At 39.0% G+C, this 27,542-nt stretch overlaps 1 protein-coding gene across 3 annotated transcripts in view; it reads right to left on the bottom strand.

The window, feature by feature from the left end:
- Window positions 1-27,542, bottom strand: part of SLC39A8 (solute carrier family 39 member 8) — a 79,657-nt gene that overhangs the window by 37,114 nt on the left and 15,001 nt on the right. For all 3 annotated transcript variants that reach the window (XM_053217097.1, XM_027061546.2, XM_053217098.1), the window contains exons 3-6: window positions 15,424-15,586; window positions 6,998-7,167; window positions 5,787-5,909; window positions 5,139-5,306 (exon numbers count right to left, since the gene is read on the bottom strand). In XM_053217097.1, coding sequence (XP_053073072.1) covers window positions 5,139-5,306; window positions 5,787-5,909; window positions 6,998-7,167; window positions 15,424-15,586 — 624 coding nt within the window. The remainder of the gene's footprint in view (window positions 1-5,138; window positions 5,307-5,786; window positions 5,910-6,997; window positions 7,168-15,423; window positions 15,587-27,542) is intronic.

Genomic DNA, 27,542 nt, shown 5'->3' with positions numbered 1-27,542 from the left:
TTTCTTATTATTTTCAATTTGGAAAAAAAAAAACTTCATTGAAGCAATAGCAACAAGAATCATCAACAAAATTCTTAAGGCAATAAATACTTGGACTCAGAAATGAACCATGAATTTTCCATGTCCTGTTATTCCAATGGGGTCGTATAGGTTAAATCCTTTTTATCATATAAAAATTAGAGGGGCACCTGGGTGGCTCAGTTGGTTAAGCATCCAACTCTTGATATCAGCTCAGCTCCTGATCTCACCATCGTAGGATCCAGCCCTGCATCAGACTCTGTGCTGAGAGCCTGCTTGGGATTTTCTCTGTCTCTGCCCCTTCCCCACTTCCTCTCTCTCAAAAATAAATAAACATTTTTAAAAGTTAGAAAATGTTTAAAAAAGGTTTTTAACGTTTGTTTATTTTTAAGAGAGAGACAGAAACAAAGGATGCGTGTGGGAGGGACAGAGAGAGAGGGAGACACAGGATCCAAAGCAGGCTTCAGGCTCTGAGATGTCAGCAAAGAACTTGACGTGGGGCTCAAACCCATGAACTGTGACTCAAACCCATGAACCGTGACATCATGACCTGAGCTGAAGTCAGCTGCTTAACTGATTGAGCCACCCAGGTGCCCCAAATTAGAAAATATTTTAATTTTATTATTAAAATCACTATCATATATATTACTCTATTATCTCTTAAAGCAATATCTTAGCTCTTAGGGTATTTCTAAAATTCTACTGCTTTCAATTTTGTGTGTGTGTGTTTTATTTAATTTATTTTTTTAATGTTTTTATTTATTTTAGAAGGAGAGAGAGAGAGAGCACCAGCCAGGGAGGGGCAGAGAGAGAAGGAGACACAGAATCCAAAGCAGGTTCCACGCTCTAAACTGTCAGCACAGAGTTCGATGCGGGGCTCGAATTCATGAACCACGAGACCATGACCTGAGCCAAAGTCAGACGCTTAACCGACTGAGCCACCCAGGTGCCTGTTGTGTGTGTTTTTAAAAGCAATTTTACTTTATTTTATTTTTATTTATTTAAATCCAAGTTACTTAGCATATAGTGTAGTATTGGTTTCAAGAACAGAATTTAGTGATTCCTCACTTACATATGACACCCAGTGGTCATCACAAGTGCCCTCCTGAATGCCCATCACCCATCTAGCCCATCCCCCCACTCACCTCCCCTCCAGCAACCCTCAGTTTGTTCTCTATGTAAAAGAATCTCTTATGATTTGCCTACTTCTTTGTCTTTATCTTATTTTTCCTTCTCTTTCCCTATGTTCATCTGTTCTGTTTCTTAAATTCCACATATGAATGAAATCATAAGATATTTGTTTTTCTCTGGCCTATTTCGCTAGCATAATACACTCTAGTTCCATCCACTTTGTTGCAAATGGCAAGATTGCATTCTTTTTGATCACTAAGTAATATTCCATTTACACACACACACACACACACACACACACACACACACACACCACTTCTTCTTTATCCATTCATCAGTTGATGGGCATTTAGGGTCTTTCTATAATTTGGCTATTGTTGAGAGTGCTGCCAAAGACACTGGAGTGTATGTGCCCCTTCAAATCACCATTTTTGTATCCTTTGGATAAATACCTAGTAGTGCAATTGCTGGGTCATAAGGTAGTTCTATTTTTAATTTTTTCAGGAACCTCCAGACTGTTTTCCAGAGTGGCTGCACCAGTTTGCATTCCCACCAACAATGTAAAAGTATTGCCCTTTCTCCACATCTTTGCCAGCACCTGTTGTTTCCTGACTTGTTAGTTTTAGCCATTCTGACAGGTGTGAGGTGGTATCTCATTGTGGTTTGATTTATATTTCCCTGATGCTGAGTGATGCTGAATATCTTTTCATGTGTCTGTTAGCCATCTCTATGACTTCTTTGGAAAAGTGTCTGTTCATGTGTTCTGCCCATTTCTTCACTGGATTGTTTGTTTTTTGAGTGTTGAGTTTGATAAGTTCTCCATAGATTTTGGATAGTAACACTTTATCCAACATGTCTTGCAAATACCTTCTCCCATTCTGTCAGTTGCCTTTTAGTTTTGTTGATTGTTTCCTTCCCTGTGCAGAATATTTTAATCTTAATAAAGTCCCAATAGCTCATTTTTCCTTTTGTTCCCTTTCCTCCAGAGACATGTCTAGTAAGAAAGTGCTGTGGCTGAGGTCAAAGCGGTTGCTGCTTGTTTTCCCCTCTAGGATTTTTTTAATGCAATATAAAAAGAAAACTGAAAATAATGGGGCTCCTAGGTGGCTCAAGCAGTTAAGTGACTGACTCTTGATTTCGGCTCAGGTCAGGATCTCATGGTTCATGGAATTGAGCTGTCAGTGCAGAGTCTGCCTGGGATTCTCTCTCTCCTCCCCCACCTCTCTCTGCCTCTACCCATGCTGGCACTCTCTCTCTCTCTTAAAATAAATAAATAAACATTTTTAAAAAAGAAAATTGAAAATAATAGACATTACTCAGTACTTAAGTCTATCTTCATTTAAGACTATACCTTCAACCAGATGGCCAGAAAATAGTCCCCATAAGAAATTAGTGTCAGGACTATTTGCATGGCTCATCTCAAAGCTTGGTGCATGGCTGTCATCCTGGAACACATCTTCTCTGACTGGAGTTGGACTTCTAATTCCTGGAAGTATATTTCCAGAATCCTAGCTTCATTACACCCTCTCACTAGATTGGTAGTTTACCTTGGTTTACAATTCCACAGTTGTTTCTATTCAGAATACCAAAGGAATAGTGCCACTGGTCTCCAGAATTGGTATCAGAAGTCCAATACCATTTCAATTCCAGTTCCCTTGTATATAACCCATTTGATCACTCTCAAAGATTTTAGAACAGTTTTTTCTCAGATATTTGCATAGCTGGTTCTTCTTTCTCATTATCCAATTCTCTGCTGATCTGTGGAGGGACCTCTGTTGATCAAAGAAGCCCCCACGTGTCAACCCACATCACCATACTATATTTTCACCAAAGTATTGCTACATGAAATTTTCTTGTTCTACTCTTTTCTATATTGTCTACTAAATAAACTATGGCTTCACAAGAATTCATTTGCTTCTGAAACCCCAGGGCCCAGGACAGTGAGCAGGTATTCAATAAATGTTTATTGAGTAAATGATTGAAAGCCTGTGTACTAGCACGACCAGAAATAGAGTAAGAATAACTTTTCAACTGATATTTCTAAATTATGTGAAACAGGATCATGTGTAGGATCCCATTTTTGTCAGGGTGCTAATATTTATACAAACATGTCTTCTGGCCATAGTAAATCATAAATCAGGATCCCAAAAACTTTAAAACTAAAATCAAACTTTCGAGCAGTTCAATTTATTTGCCCTCAGAAAGCAACAGCCTAGGGTCAAATTATCTTCTTCCTCTAAGAAAATTAATATTTATCAAGTCAAGAGTTAATGTCATCATCTTGATTCTAGTAGAGAATTTGTGACCTGAGGAAGGCAATCCAGCAAGAGTGCAGGCTTCAACATCAGATGGCCTCAATCCTGATCCAGGCTTTGCCACACAGGCGCTGTGTGTCCTTGGGGTGGTTATTTAACCTTTCTAAGCTACAATCTCTGAATTATGACAGTTTCTATCTCCTAGACTATGATGAGGGTCCAAGGAGGCCATTCACTTAAAATTCTAGGCAGAGTCCTGAGCATTAATAAATGTTAGCTATAATTATTGTGAGAAATTATCTACTTGAACATTTCATATTCTTTGCAAAATCTTGGCTGAAAACATCATTCATTACATTGCATGAAATAATTTCCTCTCTTAGTTTAGTGCTAACACAAAACTGCCTCTTCAAACACACTTGAGATTTTCCTTAATCAGGTGGGGCAAAGTATATGATGGATCATGTTTTCTTTCCAGAAGGAAACTCAGGCCATTTGACATAATAACCTCTTCCAGATATCTTTTTTCTACTTAATTGTTTTTTCCTAGCAGACTTTCCTTGATTCAATGTTTCTTTTCTACATTATGTTTAACTTTGTAGCTTCTGGATCTACTATTTACTAGCTGAGTGATCCTGCAGAAGTTATTCAACATCTAAAGTCCCATTTTCTTCATCTGTCAAATGAGAATTATTATGAACACAAATGACACTGTTACCCAAGCACCCCTTTTTCCTAAACACTCCTCTACTCCATCCATACGCCCTGGCAGTCATACAAGGGGCCCAACTCTATTAGTCTAGAAGTGGACATCTAATGCAAGCCGGACCAAGGAGACACTTGCCAGGAATTTTGTATTTAGAACTGAAAGAGTCAGGTTAAATTTCCTTCTGGTGGCTGAAATTATAAGACATAAATCTCAGGAGTTGCTGGTGGCTGTGTTTCCCACCTATGGAAGGAGTCACCGCACAGTGAAAGAATGGCTCTAAGATACAGGAAGGAGGAGAGGGCAAAGGAGTTCTAACAGTCCTAATGGTTCCTAGGTTCTCACTCTTCCTATAGCCTGGCTGTTCCATTAGACAGCCCACTGTTTTTCCATAAACTCTCCTTTCTGCACGCATAATTTGTGTTTGATTCCCATCATTTGAAACTGAAACAGTTCGAATACATAGAAAATAAACCCTACTTTGAATAATTGCTATAAAAAGTAAATGAGACAAAACAATTAAGTGCCTAGCATATTACCTGGCACATAATACTCACTCAAGAAATGATTCCTATTAACGTTATTTAGAAGGTGGAGATACAAATCCTAAATCAATTAATTAATGAACATGACTTTAATAGCTTACAAATTTTGTTTCTTGCAGTTTCAAAATTACTCAAAGGGATTCTTTGGTTTTGGATCTTGAAAGAATTGCAAAATAAGAGAAATGCTCTGATTAAGTTTGCTACATAGCCCTAAATCTAAGTTACTCATACATACAGTTAAATGATCTTGGGGAATAGTGAAGTCTCAGATCCAGTAACCCACAATTTCTTGCTTAACTCACTTGTTTAGAGTAAATATAGGGAGGAAAATTGGAAAAAGAATACAGACTCACATTCCACTTACTTCCACATATACAAGAATAAGTGAGACGCACTTCAGTGTCTAAATATTTACTTGGCTGCATTCACAGAAGTGTTCACATTGTATAAAGGATGCAATATAGTAAAGTGAAAATGCCTTACCTGGAGAGATACCACACTGACATTATCAAAATGGATGTGTCCGTTAGGTTCTGTGACAGCTGGATTTGCATAACATGTGACACCATTGATTGCAGGTAACGTTTTAGGTTGATGAGTTTTCTCACGAGAAGGACCAAAATCATCATTTGAAAAGTGGGTATGATCATTCTACATGAAACAATTTTTAAAGGAAAAAGAGGTTATAAGAAGGAAACATGGTACCTCACACATCCAAGAAAGCAGGGAGTCTAGTGTTTTTTATTTGTAAGAGAAAATCTGTATGACTATTCAATATGTAATCTTTTTAGATTTATAAATGTATCTTCATTTATTAGATTTTGTTTTTTCTGTTTGTTCATGTTAGGGTACATATGCCTCCTTATTTTGATGAACGTGAACGAATACAAATTGTGCACATTTTTTGACATTTAATTGTTGGTACTCATTCCAAATTCCACAGTATGAATCAAGTGTTTCTCTTACCCTTATTAATATATGGACTCTTTTCTTTCTCCTCACATTCACCAGCCTAAAAACTGAGCAGTTCATAGAATTATAAGGATAAAATTCCTGCCTTTATATGCCTATACAGCTATTAAGTAGATGTAGGGGGTCAAACATCATATATTTTAAATAAAGTCCATTTACCTGACCATACGCCTTTAATAACATCTTAAGCACTCTTTCGAAAAAGAAAAGTACGTAAAAGCCACCAAACACAGCAACCGCCTTCTCAACATAGTTGTCACTTTTGGGATTGAATCCAAAAGCCTAAGAGAGAAAAAAGTTCAGGTAAAACTAAGTACTTTAACTTGATTTTTAGAAAATGATACCAAAATTTTTCAGTATACAATTTTTACCAAAGTTCTAAGTCCATCTTCAGATGAGGTAATATTGGGAAATACCCACAAAAATTACAAAACAAAAACTCTGAAATTTAAGTAACCAAACTGTAAGAGATCACACAGTGGTCTTATAACCAAAGTTCTGTTAATTAAAGACCCAGAATATCTTCTAGTTTCTTGGCTATATCCTTCAGAAACATTTGCCTTGAGAGAGGAATTTTTAGTAGTAAAGAAGAAGCACTGATTCTCATCTTTATAGATAATATTAGATCTGGGTAATAAAAAAAATGAGACATTGATAATCCATTTTCTCTTAAAAGTAATGTATTTGTCCATCATATCCAGACTCAAATTTTTAAAGCAAACATGGCAAAGCCACTTGGATTACTGTTTTCCCAAGAGAGACCTTTTTAAACCTAGAGGGTCCTGGTAGGTCCTAAAGAGATAAAGAACTCAAGGGCTGAGCCCAAGAAAGATTTTCTCTCACACACACACACACACACACACACACACACGAGAATGAAATAATCCACTATCTAAAGGACACAGGGCAAGAGCTGGAGTTTCAAACTATAAAGAATCGAGGTGTTCCTAACAGACGAGAAACACAAACTTAAGTAAAAGCTATAGTAAATATATAAGGACATTTTGTGGTATATCTTCAGTAAGTTTGACATTGCATGCTCTTTAGAAAAATCAATAAATAATAAAAGTATGTGGAAAAATTAAAGCTGCCAAATGCAAGACAAAAAAAAGTTTTAAGGCCCTCAGAGGTGTCCCAATGCTGTCTGGGCACGTCCTGGTGGCTGGCCTCCTGGAATATTAATTTTTTCTCCAACACTGACATCTCCTGTAGCTTGAGACAAGCTTTTTCTTCTGCTGTGATTCAGCTTTGTCTCATCCAACACTATCAACCAGACCATAAAATGCTGTGAGAATTATGGAGCCTTAAAATGTACTAAGTGCTGAAACATTTAAAAGAAACAATTATTCACAAAGAGCCAACATCCTTACCTCTGGAATAAGCTGGAAAATGGCATTTGAAAATAGAGTCCCAATAGCCAGACCCACAAAAAATGTCAAAATCTTAGGGAAATAAGATTTCTTTATCAATGGAGTCAAAACCAATCCGAGGAGAGATGCCAGATTAATGATGGTCACTGACAGGAATCCATATCCCCAAACTGTATATGAGAGGAAAAGAGTAGCAATTAATCAAAGCAAAGGGGCCAAAAATGAAGTCTTACTGTACATTAAGTTTGAAACAACTTGTTTCTTCAAAAGCTCAAATCAGATATCTTCTTTAAAACAAGATCTTCTCAATGAAAATTATACAGAAAGCTGTCAACATTACTATAGAATAATATTCATAGTTACAGTGCTTAAGCCTTCATCAGCCCTAAAGCACCCTTATGGGCTCAAAGAACGTTATAGCTTGCAGGGGGCGGGGGGGGGGGTGGATCTGGACAAGGACAACATCTAGAATAACGACAAAACGTGTGAGGCCCACAGGCTCCAAGTCACCTACTTTCATCTGGTGAAGCCTGGTTTAAAATTCACCCTTTCAGAGCACCTGGGTGGCTCAGTCAGTTAAGCATCTGACTTCAGCTCAGGTCATGATCTCACAGTTCCTGAGTTCAAGCCCTGCTTTAGGTGAGCACAAGCCCCGCATTGGGTGAGCACCCCATAGGTGAGCCCTACCTCTCTCTCTCTCTCTCTCTCTCTCTCTCTCTCTCTTTCTCTCTCTCTCTCTCCCTCTCCTTTTCTCTCTCTGCCCTTCATGGGATTCTCCCTCCCTCCCTCTCTCTCTCTCTCTGCCCCTCACTCACTTGCACCCTCTCTCTCTCAATAAATAAATAAATAAAACTATTGAATCTTTAAAAAAATAAAATAAAATGGAGTCTTTCAGAGGAATATAGAGGCAGTATGACTTTCAGGGAAAAGGTTCAAGGTGATAGGTGGAGGGTAGGGGTGGAAATGGGTGGGTACGGGTTAGCTTCAAAGTGACCATAGTTGCTGACACTGAGCTTGTCATAATCACTTGTCTGCAGGTGCCTGTGGAGAGCACCTCCTTGGAAAGACAGCACCTGGGCCCTCTAGCTGGGGCCTCCAGGACCCGGACTCAGCCAAGTGCAGTGAGCACTCAGGAGGGCAGCACATGGGAGCCAGAGAGAAGCTGCATTGCACAACTGGCTGCATTGTGCAACCTCAGAGTAAGGTGAAAATATCTTATAAAGTGAAGACTCTGGTGACAGAAGGAGATGACGCATCTTTGACCTCTATCTCTAAGGCCTGGTACCCAATAGGTGCTTAATAAATGTTTCTTACGATGAAATGAACGAATGTGATCAGCTAATGGCATATGTGACCTCAATTTCCTCCGGATTATCCTAGAGGGGTTGGTTTCAGGACACACTCAGAGTGCAGGTGAAGAGCGCTGTGTGACCCCAGGACAGTCATGGATGGCAGTGCAGGCTGACATACAAATGGGCCCCTGGAACTGTGCGACACGTGGCTTTGCCTATGCCTCACACGCTGTGCACAAAGGACAACACGAAAGGTTAGAAAGCTGCCTCTGCATTGCCACTTCTTTAAAATGCGGAGAAAGCATTTTTAAATGTTAGACCTCTTTTCTCACCGACACCCTCAGTAGAGTACCATAGTAACACCTAACGCTTATGAGTGTTCACCATTGCCAGGTACTAAGCCAAGAAACTGACATGTATTAATTAATTTAATCCTCACAAAACCCTGTGAGGTAAGTACTCCTATTACCTCCTTCAAACAGTTGAGGAAACCAAACCATATGGAGTTCAGATGAGCTGCCTGAGTCATGCAGATGGCAAGCCGAATTTTGAGCCCAGGGAGTCTGGCCCCAGGACCAACATATTTTAGCAATATGCTTCCTTACTCCTGTGAAGGTATTCTAATTTTTAAAAGACCAAGGAACTGAACAAAACTGTAAAAATTTTACATTGTGCTTCCTAAATACAAGATTGCTCACCATTATTCTAGTTCAAGTGATTCTACCTACAAACAATCTTCGCAAATGTTTATGGAGCCTACGATATAGACCAAACCATGGTTCCTGCCAACAAGGAACATGGATCTTCTGCTTGTGGAACTGGGAAATGGTGTAGGCACAGACACACACAAAGCAATACAAGTTAGTATGTACGGCATACCAAATGAAATGAACAGAAAATAAATGTTACTGTTACCACAAGACTCATCACAGCACTGACCATGACTTTATCTTCTCCAGATGCTTTCCTATCGGTTCCAGACCCCTGACCAGGCCCTGCAAAGTCATCTCATTGGAACTACAAAGGCCCACCTCATTCCCATTTACTACCTTATCACCTAACACAAGCTACCTACTCTCCTTAGACTTTCCACATGGAGAAAGCTCTCCGTCCCATATCTCCCGCCTTAATACAAATAGCCTTCTACCCTTCACAAGCCTGTATGCATGCATTCATTCAACAAACATTTATAATCTCATTGGGTAAACAGTAAAGACACATGCTGAAACTAAAATAAAAATGCACAGTTTTTGAGTACCAAACTAAGGCAAAAACCACATACACATACTAAACACATCACCTTCCCCTGAGAAATCTGTGATTTCCATAGATAGCACAAATGTTAGGATCAATTTCAATTTCTCACCCCAAGCAGTCCATTTCATAGATGATTGGCGACCAAACTCTATCAATTTTTCTTGAGGCCTCTCTCACTCCAACTTCTCCAACCTCATTGCCAGTGCCTTGAGTTGAGGCCCTCAGCCTCTCTTACTTCCTCTTCTGATGCATTATGAGTCTTCTGTCTGGTCTTCCTCCCCCTACTTGACATGGCCTCCAGACTTACATCCTAAAACACAACTGGTCATCTCATGCCCCTATTCAAAACTGCTGTTCATAAACTGACTCCCCCACAACTTCTCCAGCGTTATTTACACGCTTCTCAACATGGCCTTTATGCTAACACAATGCTTTCCAAGTAAGGAATTACCTTTACTTGTGGTTGTTTACCTGAAAACATCCTTATATCTTTCATTGCCTAAGAAACTCACAAGAGTTTCTCTAAGCCAACTCCAAAACCTCTTCTATGAAACTTTCTTAGCTCCTCCAGGCAGCTGTCCCCATGGCTCTTTGATTAAAGATAATTGGGCCATATACCATATCTTGTGTGCTAAAGTAGTTTTATCACTTTTATATTTGTCTACACGATACAAATTAAGACATTTTCAAGGAGATGAGCTATGTTTTTTCATCCTTAGTGCCTAAAGTATTGCCCAGAAAATAGCACACATTCTTTAATGAATGAACTAGTGAATGTCATATTTCATGACATACATATTTCATGACATTCATTCACATACAGCCCAGAACTCTTGCCAAAAAAAAAAAAAATTGCCTATTTAATCTTTCCAACCTTAGTTACTATTGTATATATTTATTGGAATTACTTGGGGAAGTTGGGGAGTATGAATCATCATCTTCTAAGCATACTACATAACTTCCTCTTCTTGTATTGTCAGGACATTATTGAAGAAAAAAATTCCATTCATCCACTCAACTGGGGCACCAAAGAATAAATTACTATAAGAAAGTTACTTGGCCCTCTCCATATGTACAAAGGACTCCCTCTAATGATCTGATTCAAAGAGGATCCTTTCTCTCTCTTCTTAGTGAACTCTGAAAGATTTTGATAAATTTCCAAGGAAAATTAGTAACAATAGCTAACATTTATTGAAAGACCACTATTTGTTAAGATTCTTCTAAAAATTGCATCTACTCTAACTCATTTAATTCTCCTATTTCATAGAATTTTTACAAAAATAAAATAAGCCAGTTAATGTTGTCCCTAGTATATATAGTAAGCCTCTAGTACATGTCCTTATAATTTAAAAAATGATAAATTAGTTAGTAGACCACCATATAAATTTCAGTTCATTTAGCTCATTGTTATATAAAGAACTAGGAGTGAGGAGCCCTGTGCTCTCATCCTTCCTCAGATATCCTACCTGGAGGAAGCCATTCAACATCTCTGGAGCTTAACTTATGTTACCGACTCTACTACAGAATTGGACAATGTGATCTCCAGGGATGTGCGAGTAAAATTCTATTGTTCTTACTTATTATTTGCATTAAACAGCATCCTGTGACTTCATCAAAAAAATGCACCAATTTTGGATCATTAAATTATTGTTAAAACAATTAATCTATCTCCTCAAGAATTTGATTTCCTATCAGTTTATGGTATTCATCAATAAGAGCTTAGAAAAGCACCTGAAAGGCAATTTCAAAATCACAAAATATGCGGTCTCTGATAAATGAGAATATTTTATCTGCCCACTGAAACATCAGTGTAAACATGTGTATAAAATCCTTACATCACGACTCCTTTGGATTAGTTTTATTTTGGTTTTTCATTTTTTGAATGAGCTACATTAGGTAAACAGTTACATCAAGAATCAAGTGCATTTCATTACTTAAAAGAATAGGCTTACACAAGGAGCACGGAATGGAGTGAACCTATGAACAAATTTATACGAGGAATGAATACAGACTTCCTTCTCTGTGCCAGGCACTGTTCTAGGCACTTGCATATATTAACTCATTTGATACCCTCAACAATTCTAGAAGGAAGGTAGTATAATTATTTCCATTTTTTTTAATTTTTTTTCAACGTTTTTATTTATTTTTGGGACAGAGAGAGACAGAGCATGAACGGGGGAGGGGCAGAGAGAGAGGGAGACACAGAATCGGAAACAGGCTCCAGGCTCTGAGCCATCAGCCCAGAGCCCGACGCGGGGCTCGAACTCATGGACCGCGAGATCGTGACCTGGCTGAAGTCGGACGCTTAACCGACTGCGCCACCCAGGCGCCCCTAATTATTTCCATTTTATAGATGAGATGTCTGAGGCACAGAGATATTAAATAAATTGCTCAACACAGAAGCACACATAGTTGCACTAAAGTAAAACAAGACAGTGCACCAAATAAAGGCAATATAGTGTCAAATTAAACATCTTAGAGTACTCTACCAGTTACCCTAATTCTCCAGAAATTTTTCTCTGTCTTCTCCCACCCCATCCCACCCACTCCAGCCCCATTTCAATTCCTAAGATTATGTATACCCTAAGAGCCAGTTCTGTCTTTCTTGGGCCTCTGTCCAAATATTTGGTGCCTGCCTAATCTTGTAACTTAGCACTATTGATTTTCCATTTTATGACTTGGTAGTGTTGACCCTGGAATCCCCTCACTTCCTGCCTCCCAATTCCCTGTTCCTACCTCCTGGTTCCTAAGATAGAGGAAACCTGGGAATTAGGGTTAAAAACACTTTTGAATGCACTCACTAACATGCAGAGTAGAGGACTTGCTTTTTCTGAAGTTTCATCTCCTATACCCAGAATTATGTACATGGTGGATATATTTTATTTAACAGATATATATATATATATATATATATATATATATATATATATATAGTGCCTAAGCAAATGCTATATTATATTCTACGTGCTTTACAAATATTATTTAATCTTTATAGCAACACTATAAGAAAGGTACTGTTTTAGATAAGAAAACTGAGGCAGAAAGGCATAGTCATGTGCCCAAAACAGCTGGAAAGTTACAGAGCTGGGATTTGAGTCCAGGTGAACTGGCTTCAGAATCTGTTTTTATTATGTTACGCTATTATTAAAAGTTAATATACAAAGCATTCCTGAATTTGCTTTTGAACACAAAATGCAAATTATATTAGACAAACTTGTAGAAATACAAACATATTCCTATTTAGTATATAATCTAGAAAAAGTATTTGCTTAAACAATTCGCTGTGAAATTATTGTTATTCACAAAATTGCTAATTATATTGATAAAGTATATTTGGGGCCTTTACATGAATGTAAATACAGAATATAAAAGAGAACATGGATCATGAAGCTGAGACAGCTGGGTTTGAAAAAGGCTCTATCACGTGCAAGTTGTGTACTCTTGAGCAAATGACTTTATACTCTCCATACATACGTTTCCTTGGCTGTAAAATGGGAGCAGTAGTTCCCACATCGTATAGTTGAATGAAGATTAAATGAGTTAACATAGGTCAAGTATTTGGAACAGTACTCACCCACATAGTAAATACTGCGTAACAGTCGACTATTATCATTATTTTTGCCATTGTTACCACTCTTGTTACTAAGATAGAGAGAGATCAAAGTACATACATATTCACAAAGGAATAAATCAGTGGAATCAGCACTTCCTTTGTTGAGGTGTCCCTTTTCTTCTCTATCTTCTCTCTCTTTATATTATTTTATACTCAAGTTAGATGTGCTCACTCAGACCAGTGGCTTCAAATGCCACCTCTAAGATGACAAATTTCTAGCCTTGACCTGTTGTCTGAACATCAAATGTGTGCATGTCACTGACTACTGTACAACTTTCCTTGATGGTCTACATCAGTGTCTCACACTGATCATGTGAAAAATTATACCCAATCCTCACCACTTGCTTCCTCCATAAGAAACTGCTGCTCCCAGTTTTCTGTATCCTAGGAAATGGCACAAACATCTCTCCAGCTTCTGTGGTTCAAATCTTGACTCATCTTTCCCAACCCCCACGATCTAATCCAGAAGCAAATCCATTTTAGCACAGTTTCCAAAATCCATCATGGATCTGATCACTGCTCCCTTCTACCTCTCCCATCTCAGCCCAAGTCCCCTTCATCCTTAGCACCAACCCTGGGAAACTGCCTCCTAATTCCCTTGTATCCACTCATACCACATTACAATTTATTCTTCAAACCGCAGGTAGAATAATCTTGTACAAATCCAAACAAAATCATGTCACTCCCCCATTTATAACCCTATAGTGTCTTCATACCACATTCAGAGCAAAACCCAGTCAATTTACTGCATTCTACACGGCCCAGGGCATCATTTCCTTCCAGTCTCCCTCTTGCTTCCTATGCTCCAGACACACAAGCTTTCTTGCAGTTCCTTACATACGCCAAGCTCATTGTCAAGCTTATGGTGACTGTTCCTTTGACCAAGAATGTTCTTTTTCCAGAGAACATCTTGCCGTGGTCCTCTCCTTACCTTCAGTCAGGACCCTGCTCAAATGTAATCTCATCAGAAAGACCTTCTCTGATGTATTGAAAATCACACTCACTCACTATCTCCTTCTATCCCTTACCTACTTAATTTCTTCATGGCATTTATCACTCTGAAATTACATTACTTATTTGCTTGTTTGTATAAATGTTTATTATTTCTCTTCTCCATTATACTGTAAGCCCTGAAAGGGCAGGAAATTTTTCTTCTTTGCTACTGAATCCTCAATGCCCAGAACAGCATTTGGCATGTCATTCAAAAAACATTTATTGGGGCACCTGGGTGGCTCAGTCAGTTAAGCGTCCGACTTCGGCTCAGGCCATGATCTCACAGTTTGTGGGTTTCGGCCCCATGTCGGGCTCTGTGCTGACAGCTCGGAGCCTGGAGCCTGCTTTGGATTCTGTGTCTCCCTCTCTCTCTGCCCCTACCCCACTCGCGCCCTCTGTCTCTCAAAAATAAATAAACATTAAAAAAATTAAAATAAAAACATTTATTGAATGAACAATGTAAAAAAAAATGAGAATTAAAATATCCATGTGGGTCAGGTTAATGATTTGAGGGTACCAAGAAATTGCACATAGCTGGAAAACAGACCCGTGGAAGAAATAGTTTATTTTATTTGGAAAAGAATTCTTCTACATGGTTAAGTAGGTGAACTATACCGTAAGCATGCACTTGTTTTCTCGGATTTTAGAATTTCTTTGCAGCAGGTTGTTCCTTTGAAATGCAGTACATATGGCAATACTATTACAGGCACTTAAAGAAGAGTCACTGGCATTTTCTTTTGTTAATGAAAATTAAAGCAATCATAACTCGTAACCTTAATATTTAATCTAAGTGGGATATTCCTTTATCCCTTTACTGAAAATTACAGATAAATTGATAAGCTTTTAAATAATAAGATAAGCACAAGGTAAGGGAAATCACCTTATCAGTTATGAGCCAAATAGTTAACATACAATCCAACAAGTACAGTATAAGGCATCTATTGTTTAAAATCAAGAATTGAGTTTTACAAAGTTTTTAAGTGGTACCAAGTATAACTCTGACTCCACAAATGTTTTATAAAGTTTTTAATTGGTACCAAATATAACTTTGACTCCACAAATAAAAGAGCACAACTTATGAAGCTTAAATGAGTTCTAATTATTCTTATTCTAAACACTTTCAGAATATAAGCATTTTACCAACAGCTTCTAGGTAGATTAAATAAAAGCAATAAAGCAGAGAAAGAAGCATGTTGATTTAATTTCAAACTAGCCTATAGGCTTTTCAAACAAACAGGAGAAGAAAAAAAAAAAAAAAACTTCCAACATACCTTCCGAAATATTTGGTTTTGTTTTGTGTTTGGGCCGATCCTCACAAGGATGAAAGTTCAGTTGTTGTAAGACTGCTGGACAGATGACAGAGAAGTTGGAGCTGCTTATCTGGGTAGTATTTGAAAAGCCATGAAGGGAAAAGATCTCTTCAGCTGATAGACACTGAAACAGGAGAAACAAAGTAAACATATGTGTTAGCATAGTAAAAGCATGCAAGCAAGGATACTCTAAGGAGACCCAGGATATTTTATCTAGATACACAGCCCAAACTTTACACAGAAGCCCTGTAATTTTAAAACAGCCCACAACTCTTTAAACCTAGAAATAAGAAAAAGATAGCAAAACAAGGGGGGGGGGGGGAACTCTTCTTGTCTACCTATAGCAGCCAAGAAGGTAAGAACTAATTTGGGGATTTCCAAGGACTTTAAAAATATTAAAAGTGGACCAACAGGTTTCAAATAAGAAGCTTTAAAACTATTCTGTATTCTCAATCTCCCCTCTCTGTTTTTCTTTAGATAGAATGGATATTTTGTGTAGGCAATTGGGATAGCTCTCTGCAACATTTCTTGTAGACAAACACCTGGCTCCTTTACAGTTTCTTAGTTAAGAAACTCATCCATGCTCCTAGACAGCAATAATAATTCCAATACACAAAAGTTGTTTTAAAGCATATCTTTAGTACATATGGTAGTTTGCTAAAATATGTATTGTTCTCACTGATAGTGGGTAGCTGTTCTATACTATATAAAGTTTTAAAAATAGTGCTAGGCTGCATAGAAATTCATTAACTATCAATGAGGAATAAAATCTGCATTAGGAAAAAAATTCTTTATGAAAATAACTTTTTAAAGGTATCATTTTACTTACTCTTTACCCTTGGGCATCTTTTAATTGTAAACTATAGTCCACATACTTGCATTACCAGGAATATAAAAGAAAGTAAATGTGTTACTATTGTTAATAATTGTTGTAAGAATTATAGAGTGTGAAAAATATCCATTCACTCAAACAGAAGAGTCTATCTTTAATAAGTACAATTGAGAAAAGTTCTTTACATGCTTCAGCCAATATTCAAACTAAGATCTTAGCTTTGTACTATAGTCTAGACTCTGTTCTCCCAAAATTCACATATTGAAGCCCTAACTCTTAATATAATATTTAAAGTTGGGGCTTTTGAGCCCCACGTTGGGCTCTGTGCTGACAGCTCAGAGCCTGGAGCCTGCTTTGGATTCTCTCTCTCTCTCTCTCTCTCTCTGCCTCTTCCCTGCTCACAATGTGTCTCTCTCTGTCTCTCAAAAATAAATAAACTTGAAAGAAAGAAAGAAAGAAAGAAAGAAAGAAAGAAAGAAAGAAAAAGAAAGAAAGAAAAAGAAAAGAAAAAAGAAAGGAAGAAAGAATGAAAGAGAAAGAAAAAGAAAGAAAGAAAGAAAGAAAGAAAGAAAGAAAGAAAGAAAGAAAGAAAGAAAGAGGAAAAGAAAGTTGGGGCCTTTGGGAGATAATTAAGGTTAGATGAGGTCATGAGCATGGTATCTTAGTCCAGCTAGATTAATGGTCTTAAAGACAGCAGAGAACTTGCTTGCCCTCTCTCCACCATGTGAGTAGACAGCCAGAAGGCAGGCCATTTGCAATCCAAAGAGAGAGCCCTTACCAGACAGAGGCCCTTCTGACACCTCAGTTTTGGACTTGCCGTCTCCAGAACTGTAAGAAAACTAACTTCTTTTTTCTTTAATTTTTTTAATGTTTATTTGTTTTTGAGAGAAAGAAAGACACACAGAGTGCGAGTGGGGGAGGGTCAGAGAGAGAAAGAGACACAGAATCCGAAGCAGGCTCCAGGCTCTGAGCTGTCAGCACAGAGCCTGACGCGGGGCTTGAACTCATAAACAGTGAGATCAGACCTGAGCTGAAGTCAGACACTTAACCAACTGAGCCACCCAGCGCCCCAGAAAACTAACTTCTATTATTCAAGCTATCCAGTTTATGGTAGTCTGTTATGGCAGCCCAAACTGATCAACACTCTATGAATGGTATTTGAGAACTCAAAAGTTGATGTGAATTGTTTGACCATGAAGCCTTTTCCTTCACAATAGAAATAATGCCACTAAAAATGTAAGATGTGAGTATGAGGATATCACTACTAAGTATTAAGAAATGATGAAAAAACATCAAATATACCAAGATGTATGCAGCTGTCAAAACTAAAACTGCAATTGCCTTAAAAAAAATGCACATTCGGACTTCTGTTTTGTTTTTTTACTGCCTAAGTACGTGCCTAAGTCTGTTCCTTGTTCAACCCATGACAATGGGTTTGGCTTCATGACAATGATAGCTGTGTGCCATCCCTAGAACAGGGGGTACCAATGCAACGTTCTGTTAGCAGTCTTCCCTTAGGCAGAGATGAAGGGGGGTAATAAACTAATGCAGGGAGAAAATAGCTCCATAGGAGGAAGGAAAGTGGGAATACTTTGTTCGTTACCATGAAACCACCCAGGAGCAAAATTCCTAGCCTCAAAAATTAGATTTCCTGTGGTTAAACTGCATGATTCCAGGACTAAATGTGGGTAATAGCATAAATAGCAGCTAAGACAGCACTGTTTCCCCACAAGAAGTCTTCACCTACTTGGACTTCAAGTTCCTCTAAGTATGAAATAGGATGAAAAGGGAAGCCGCCCATAGATAATTTCCAAAGTCTTCTCAGAATTAGCACCCTAGACTTCCTAAAACTTGATGACTGTTAGGCAGTTCTTTTCAGGCTCAAATTGTGACTCATTAGTGGGTCAGAAAATCCACTTACAAGGTCACAGTCAGCATTTTGTAAGCAGGCAAAAACTATAATAGAAACTATGGAGTGTATCACTCATAACAAGATATTATTTAGTGACACTTTTGCTTCAGTTACACATTATACAAACCATGTATATATACACTGGATCACAATGTCACATTCACTTTTTTACAGTAAATGACAGTTAACAGTTTGAAAATCACTACCCTCAAAAATGCGTTAATTGCCCACCGTGCATCATTAAAGACACTCTCCTACATACAGTTAGAAAAAAATAGCGCAGCCGAAGGACTACAATAGTGTAAGACAGCTTAAAGTCTTGCTGGTCTGTGCAGTGTCTGTGTAGAAATTTGGGGGGGCAGGTGGTCACGGATAATCACACTTTGACAGTAGCAACTACTCAATCCCCGAAAGAACGAGGAGGTGGAGAGATAACAAAACTCTAGGCCTTGCCTAACCAAGAAACACTCTTCACTATAGACAACACGCTGATAGTTACCAGAGGGGTGAGGGTGGGGGGTGGTGGGTGAAATGGGCGATGGGGATTAAGGAGTGGACCTGTTGTGATGAGTACTGAGTGTTGCATGGAAGGGTTGAATCACTAAATTGTAAACCTGAAACTAATATCACACTGTATGTTAACTAACGGAAATTTAAAGAAAAACTTAAATAAAAAAAAAAACACACACACAACTCTAGGCCTTGCCTTATAATGAGAACGAGGACAGAGTACTAGCAGAACCCTAGCAGTGTGGCAAAACTGAATTAATGGCAGGCCTGATTTATTTAAAATAGCTATCTACCGGCAAGTAGGATGCAAATAACTTTACACAACCGCCTATTTGGCTTTACAATCTAGATTTCCATAATGCTTTGATTTAACAAAGTTGAACCTGAAACAAAGAAAGCAGTTGTCTAAGAAAGGGCGGTGTTTCCCAGAGCAGGGATAAACAGGATGAGAGCCCAATGCCAGAGCAGTGAGGTGACAACAGAACTGGTTGAACCGTTAAGGAAGGTCAAACATCCTCTCAAACACACCCCTTCACCTCCAAAACAAACAATGAATAAATTATGAAAGCAGCGGGAGGCACCAGGGCTCTTCATAGAACAATCCAGGATGATGAGCCTGAATCCTACGCATCTTGATAAAACTTCCTGAGCTTTTTTGCCATCTTGCTTTACATTTATGCACTGAGCTTTCCTCCCTGGCATCTATTTGTTTTTACAACACCGCTATTGTCAAGGGGAGCACCGGAAGCTCGCCGGCCCTTTGAGCTTTGTGCTATCAGAGACAAACTCCAACCACCTGCCACCCTAATGTTCAGTGGGTTGACTTGTTTTCTCAAAGCATTTTCTCCAATTTTTTTTTTAACTCCTTTGGTCTCTTGGCCACATGAAGGCGATCTCAAACGGGTCTTATTCAGATGAAGCACCCAAGTAAGGAAGATGTAGAGGTAAAGATCATAAACGAGATCTCAAATTATATCCAGAATCATTTAACCAAATAGTTCCATGCATTTCTTCCTCTATTTCCCCTACTCCTTCTTCCTCACCAATTCTGGCTAGACAGAAATTTTTGGGTTTGGTTTCTTTTTGTTGGTGTGTTTTTTTGTGGGGTTTTTTTTTTTTTTTGGCGGGTGGGGGGGTTGTTCGTTTCTTTGTTTTGTTTTGTTTTGTTTTTGCATCTTTTTCAGGACACATCTTTTTGGAAATGCTGATGCAGGGAGGGACAGGGACAGGGTTGAATGATTAGGGCACTTCCTCCCCAACATTTTGTACAGTTAAAACTTGCTAATAATAAATGCCAACGAGTTAGGCAAGATTTGAAATCACACAGCATAGATAATGACACAGGCCCTGTACTTGGCTAAACTTTGGTCAGGCTCCTCTAATCCTTTGAGGTCTCTGCCTTGCATCCATTCTCACAGGGTCTGCATTGTCCCATTTTAGCAAGAATCCTGCTAAAATCCTTGGGATCTGATCACTCCTGCCTGCCTTCAGTAAGGATCCTATTAAGTAGGATCCTCCTCCTCCCCAAATCCCTAGGATCCTCCTCCTCCCCAAATCCCTAATGTTTCCTCTTAGTAATTTTCCATTCCTTGACCCCACCTTGCTCCTTGGTTATAAATCACCACTTGTCCATGATGTATTTGGAAATGAGCCCAGTTCTACACTGAGGTCCCTTCTCCCCTATTGCAACAGTTCTTAAATACAATCTGTTTTTATAGCTTCAACTACTGTTGTACTCTATTACAAGTATAATAACCATGTAATTGTACTGCATGTTGCATAAATTATTTTCTTCATTTAACAAAATTTCTAGAATCATAGAATTCTGGGTATAATACCAATGGGAGAAGAGGAAGGTGGGGGAAGTTGAAGTTTGACAACCAAGAAAGAAATAACACAAAGGTAAGTCCTAACACCCTCCATTAAGAAATCTAATAATTGTGGCAGAAATAAATCACACACCAATGTTTATAAAACCTGAGAAAAAGTGATAAATTCATGAGACAGAATGATAAAGAGCTAGGATGTTCCCGTAAGGGAGAAATGATATGCAGAGGAAACAGTCAAAAACAACTCTGAGGTTAGGCCTTTGACAAAGTAGACAGCGGCTGTTGCCACAGATGTGACTGGGGGACGTAGGAAAAGAAATACATTTGGGAGGGTGGTGGCCAGTTTGGTTTGAGACATTTTAAGTTATAAGGCCTGTGAAATACCAGATGGAAATGATGAGTGAGCTTTTTCCAAGAAAGGTAGAGGCCAGAGATAAGGACGTGACTGTCTTCCGTGAGGAGATAAGAGCATGGGGGGGGGGGGGGAGGGAGAGTGGGGGAGCGGGGGATCGACAGAGTTCAGAAAGAAGAGAAAAGCTTTGGAGTTTAGGAACACATATATAATTTGTGCAAAAGCAGCAGGAGAAACCAGAGAACAAGAAAGAGCGAGAAAAGCCCAAAACATAAGAAGTCCTCTAGGCCAGTAAAATGTAGTGAATGCCTGTTGTTTTTGCCTGCTTGAGATCCCCATCATCCAGTAATAGACCATCTTCCTGCCACGGGAGCCTCCTTCTATGTGATGTAGTTGGGGCTGATCAGAGAACACGTGACCCAGACCAGTCCACTGTCTCCTAGAGCTATTGAAAAAAATCTTTTTTGACTAGGATTGCTATGAGCCTGGGGTTCCCTTAGGCCACATTTCCAGCATGTGAAAGAAGGTGAACTAATGCGTAGAGATGACAGGTTTCCAACACAGTTGCTAATCCCCTGGTTAGAGCTGTGCCTAAAGCTGGTTCTGCCCCTTGACTCTTCAGTGACCTGAGACAATGAATTAATTCCCTTTGTGACTTAAGCTAATTAAAATTAAGTTTTTTTCACTTACAAATGAAAGACTACTGATTGGTCTATAAAGTAATCATCCTAAAAGACATTTTTAAAGCTAGGAAATGAAGGGGCGCCTGGGTGGCTCAGTCGGTTAAGCGTCCGACTTTGGCTCAGGTCATGATCTCGCGGTCCGTGAGTTCAAGCCCCGCGTCAGGCTCTGTGCTGACAGCTCGGAGCCTGGAGCCTGTTTCAGATTCTGTGTCTCCCTCTCTCTCTGGCCCTCCCCCGTTCATGCTCTGTCTCTCCCTGTCTCAGAAATAAAATAAACGTTAAAAAAAAAAGGAAAAAAATAAAAATAAAATTTTAAAAAGCTAGGAAATGAAGCTATGTCCAGAACCTATGGGAAAACAAAACGATAAGCTTTTCCACTCCTTAAACCTTCTCTATTCTTCCTTTTCTCAACACATAGGCAGCTCTCTCTACTTGGCTGTCTTGTCAAATGGCACAGATTAAACAATAAAGAACAATAGGAACATCCGATCCTGTGCCCACTATGCCAAGGCTTTCACACCACACTGAAAGTGAAATATCATTCTATTCAAAAGTCACCCCAAAGATTATTTCAGATTCTGCTTTTCCATGAACTGTGCTTCTGTGGAAGCTGAACGGTTCAGGAACCCAATCAGGACACTGCTAGTTGTGCCATGTTTTCTCTTATGAAGGTAAACGTAGGAAGAGGGAGCACTTTGTGATTCATTTAGACTCAATGACAGTCAAAGTTAGAATGAAACATCTAGTCCAGTCAGTTTTTTAGGATGTCAAGTAACTGAGCCACACAAACTTTAAATTTCATTACCAAGCCCCAAGGGAGCCCGAGGTAGAACTGGGATTAGAATCCAAGTCTGAGGAGCCTGTGTGGCTCAGTCAGTTGAGCGTCCAACTATTGATTTTGGCTCAGGTCTTGACCCAGGGTTGTGGGATCGAGCCCCTGCATCAGGCTCTGCATTGAACATAAAGCCTGCTTGGGATTCTCTCTCTCCCTCTCGCCCTCTGCCCCTCTTCCCAACTCACATGCATGCACACTCACTCTCTCTCCCTCTCTAAAATAAAATTAAAAAAAAAAAAAAAAAAAAGAATCCAAGTCTGAAAAAGAACCCTGTCTACCTCTTTTTCTTTTAGTGACTTCTCTACCCTGCCCTGCACTGCCACACCTGTTGTTTTACAGCAGGAACTACGGCTACCTTCTGGAATTTGCCGTGTATGTAGCTGAGATGAAAACCAAACAACTCCTCCTTCCCTTTACCCCAAGTGAATGACTCATCTCCCATTCTTTGAAGAGATGTGACAGGTAAGAGTCTGAATAAGAATCCATCCAAAATCTTCATCACTTCTACTCTCATCAAAGCCAATCCTACTTTTCCCTCACTGCCACTGGTGAATATTCATTCACCAAATACAGGTCGATAACATTTTCTCTGGGCCAGGTGTTCCGATGGATGCTGAGAAAAAGGCATGGTTCCATCTTCAATAAGCTCATCATTCAGTAGATAAAACATATATATACAAATGATATAGCTATAGTACAATGTGGGAAGAGGAATAGTAAAGATATATGCAAGGTATTATGAGGAAAGAGGTCTGGGAAGGCTTCTTGGAAGACTAGATACATGTGCTGAGTCTGAAATGCTAAGTCAGTGCGTTTGTTGGCTGGAGAGATAAGATATGAGCCACAAAAACTTCCGTCGGCAGAAATCAGTAACACAAGTAAGTATGTGATTAGTTGGCAAATGAATTTTATAAGTAATAGTTATTATAGGAGTACTGAGAAGCCTATAAAAGATATATGCTCAATCTATACCATTTCTTTTAATTCCCAGATCAATTACTAAAGTAGGCTATAGGAGAAATCTGGGATAAAGAAATGATATCTTAGAAAAGTAAGCTGTCCAAGATGAAACAACTCATAAATGTTAAAGACAGAATTCAAACCAATGTCTTCTTGCATTTTCTGACTTCTAAGCCAATACTCTTGCTGCAATACCCCTATGTTTTTTTGGCTGAACACTGAGAATGAGAAGAACACAAATAATGAAAGAGAGAACCATTTAGACCCTGGCAAGGAGTATATTTGTTGCCCCTAAAGTGACATGAGTCATAGAGTTAAATTACTCTTAGATCATATTTAGCGTTCTACCCAAGGAGAAACCTCGCGAATAATCAAACATCAACCAGGTTTTCTCACCACGGTGAGAATTAAGGAAGAGGGGCGCCTGGGTGGCGCGGTCGGTTAAACGTCCGACTTCAGCCAGGTCACGATCTCGCGGTCCGGGAGTTCAAGCCCCGCGTCAGGCTCTGGGATGATGGCTCAGAGCCTGGAGCCTGTTTCCGATTCTGTGTCTCCCTCTCTCTCTGCCCTTCCCCCGTTCATGCTCTGTCTCTCTCTGTCCCAAAAATAAAACAAACGTTGAAAAACAAAAATTAAAAAAAAAAAAAAAAGAATTAAGGAAGAAATGCAAGATGGCTGTGATTCTTTGCCCCTCAAATAGCCCTCCTACCGGTCACCCAAACAAGAATGTTGGGCACACTCACACAGCAGACAGCCCAGAACCTGGTACAATATCCTCAGCCACACATCCATAGTTGCTACATTGCCATGAGCTACTCTTGTAACAGGATCATCAAATCTGGAATACCTGGATGTGTGCCATTTTGAATGCTTTGCATCCGTGTTACTATTTTCAAGTCCATGTTTTTGCAGCTCAAGCAGAGGAGTCACCAGGTTGGTTCATCCACCTGAGCTACCATCACATAACCATATGACTGTGAGACCAGCACGACTGGCCATAGATTGTTAGGAATGTATTGAGAGGAGGAAAAGGTGAAGATCCAAAATAATTATTTAATGCGAACAAAACCTCTGGAATCCTTGAGATCACATTTACCACAGTATTTACGAATGCTAATACTAACAATTTTGCTATTATATATATATATATATATATATATATATAAAACATTGTGCGCCTGGCACACAGTAGGGCTCAGTAAATAACTTGTGGAATGAATGGATGAGTAAATGAATACACGAACCCCTCACTTGTCTTCACAGTATTTTTAAAAAGACAACTGCAAAACATTTTAAGTTCACAGTAGTAACCTAAAGAAAATTATGAAAAAACAAACAAGCCCAGAAAGTGCGGTATACATTAGAGTGGTTCCAAGTGGCAACTAGCCAAAGCTCCCAAAAGAACAACTTAAATACTGAAATGTTGAAAAGGTGGTTTGAGTTTAACAACTGGGAGGCCCTTTCTGACCATGAAACAAGTGGACAGTACCTGTTCATCCTTTCAGGGGTAACTGCACAATGTCATGGAACCAGGGATTTCGATGCTCCACCCTGGCAGCAACGTGTTCAAAGTCAGAATGACTGAAAACACCACTTCCAGAGTTGCTGCTGATGCAATAATGGAACTACCAAGCCTTAGTCACAAGGAGCGTTGAGTACCTCTTCCAAACCCCCTTGGTATTGCTCAATATATATATGGCACTGAGTCACACTAAGCAACATTCTCTTGAACTTTTTCCCTCTTCATTTCCTCTTCAACGTCTTCTCAATACAATTTTACCAAGACAAAAGGGATTTTTTTCTAAGGTTTGCACAAAGAACATGCTAGACATGTGATCTCTAGGTTCAAGAGGTGGCTAATTGAGCGATCCCAGCTCTGTTTTCCCAATTCATTTTTCCATCGTTCCTTCAACTCTTCTCACACCTCTTACTGAAGCCACTAGAGTGCTGATGAATTTCCACGCAGAATACATACATACACACACACACACAAACACATGTGCGCACACACATTCACATTCACTCAAAACTGCTCCTAAAGAAGAGACATAAAGGGCCTTAGGTATATTATTTAAAGAAAATAGCTTGCTTTGTGATACATTGTTCGGGGAAATAATATTATCGTGAAATAGTAGGTATCGAATGACATCATTCTATAAATAAGGTTCAATCCCATCTGGAAATGTATGCTTCAAAATATTAACAGTGTTTCTCTCTCGGTGATGAAATTATGGGTGATTTTTATTTTTTCCTCTCTGCTTCTCTATATTTGCCAAGTTTTAGACAATGTATGTGCATTCCTGTTCCAATTAGAAAAATAAAGTTAAATCATGGGGAGTTTCTTCAATCTCTTTTTCTAGGTTCCTCCAAACACAATTAAGACAAGCTGGAATTTTGTTATTTTACTAGAGAAAAAGAAACTTTAAAAGCTACGATACACTTTTTAAAAGAGGTTTAAAGACTTTTCTGATTTTACCATAGCTGTTGACGCATGTCTCAGAGCTGTCCCATCCACATTCAGTTTCTCAAGGCGTCCTTGCCCCTGAAAGCTGGCATGGTATCAGAGCACAGACACTCAGTGTGGATTCTTGACTTTCTGACCCTGACCTGCCTCCAGCTAGCAGGAACCCCCCTACTTTACCTGTGAGGACAGCCTTCTCCCATTTGCTGCCAGGATCAAAAGGTCTTTGGGTCTTGCTGCTCACCAAGGGCCTTCCACTCGGCCCCTTCAGAGATAAGGTGTAGAAGATATGACTGCTCTCCAGTCGGGACTGGGGCAAATGTCACAAGGGTGAGCTCATCCTTCAAAGTCATCTCACCTCTGCATACAAGGAATGACTTAATCCACCCCTGCCCCAATATTATGAAAAATCTTTAGGACAGTAGGTCTCAAGATGTCATCCAGGCACCCCTACAGATTACCAAAACCCTTTCAGAGAATGTGTAAGGTAAAACTTATTTTTATAATAATATCAAGACTGCATTTTCATTTTTTTATGAGTGAACAATGGCTATTCCAGAAGCTATGTGACATATGTCACAACAAATTGAATACAGGAGCATATATCAGAATATACCTGTCTTCTAAGCCACATGTTAAGGAGATTTACAAAAATGTAAAACAATGCCATTCTTCTCACTAATTTTTTGTCATGAAAAATACAATTATGTTTTCATTAAAAACTGCTAATATAGTATGGGCTTATTAATGTTATTTTTAATATATTAAATATTTAAAATTCTTCTCAACATTAATTTCTATAATGGTATATATCAATAGATATAAACCACATATACTGAAGGTCTTTGGTGTTCTCATTAATTTTTAAGAGTACAAAAGAGTACAAACTTGAGTCTGGCACATAAGACTGATACATAGGCCTCCAGATACCACTTAATTGACAAGTTGGGAGCTTCTAATTGATCTTACCTAATATACCTCTCACCCTATTTATCCTACATCCCCATAAGATTGCTTCTATTGAAACAGTGCCACTGTCACTCTTCTACTCAAACAGCTCCCCACACAAAAATAAAAAACTTTCCTTCTGCCAAGCATCTAAAGTCCTAACACAGAAGAGCTTCAATTGCCTGTCTCCAATCTTCCTACTGCCTTTACCATCCTCCAAAAGCATACTGGAACTCTCTATTCTGATTTATTTTATTTTATTTTTATTATTTTTTAATGCTTTTATTTATTTCTTGAGAAAGAGAAAGAGAGAGAGAGAGAGAGCACATGAGCAGGGGAGGGGCAGACAGAGAGGGAGACAGAGGATCCCAAGGGGCTCCGAGCTGTCAGCACAGAGTCTGATGCAGGGCTTGAACCCACAAACCGTGAGATCATGACCTGAGCCGGAGGCAGACACTTAACTGACTGAGCCACTCAGGTGCCCCAAACTCTTTATTCTAAATAAAAAGTTTTAACAAGTCTTGTATTGGGACTTTGCATGCCCCATGATCCCTACCTAAAGTTCTGATACATATCCCTTCAAAGTATCCAACTCCTATCTGTCCTGACCTTTGGCCCCCACCTCCGCTGATTAATACTGCATGCTCACCAGACTCTTAACGCCCGTGGTATTTTTTGGTTAGCACTTACAGTGTGCTTCTTTGTATTATCATCTGTTCATGAAAATGGATATCTCTTTAGTAAGATCACATGAAGAT

Source organism: Acinonyx jubatus, chromosome B1, assembly GCF_027475565.1.
Source record: "Acinonyx jubatus isolate Ajub_Pintada_27869175 chromosome B1, VMU_Ajub_asm_v1.0, whole genome shotgun sequence".
NCBI classification, from domain to species: Eukaryota; Metazoa; Chordata; class Mammalia; order Carnivora; family Felidae; genus Acinonyx; species Acinonyx jubatus.
The sequence above is the reverse complement of the archived record's forward strand: the minus strand, read 5'-3'. Positions and strand labels throughout refer to the sequence as shown.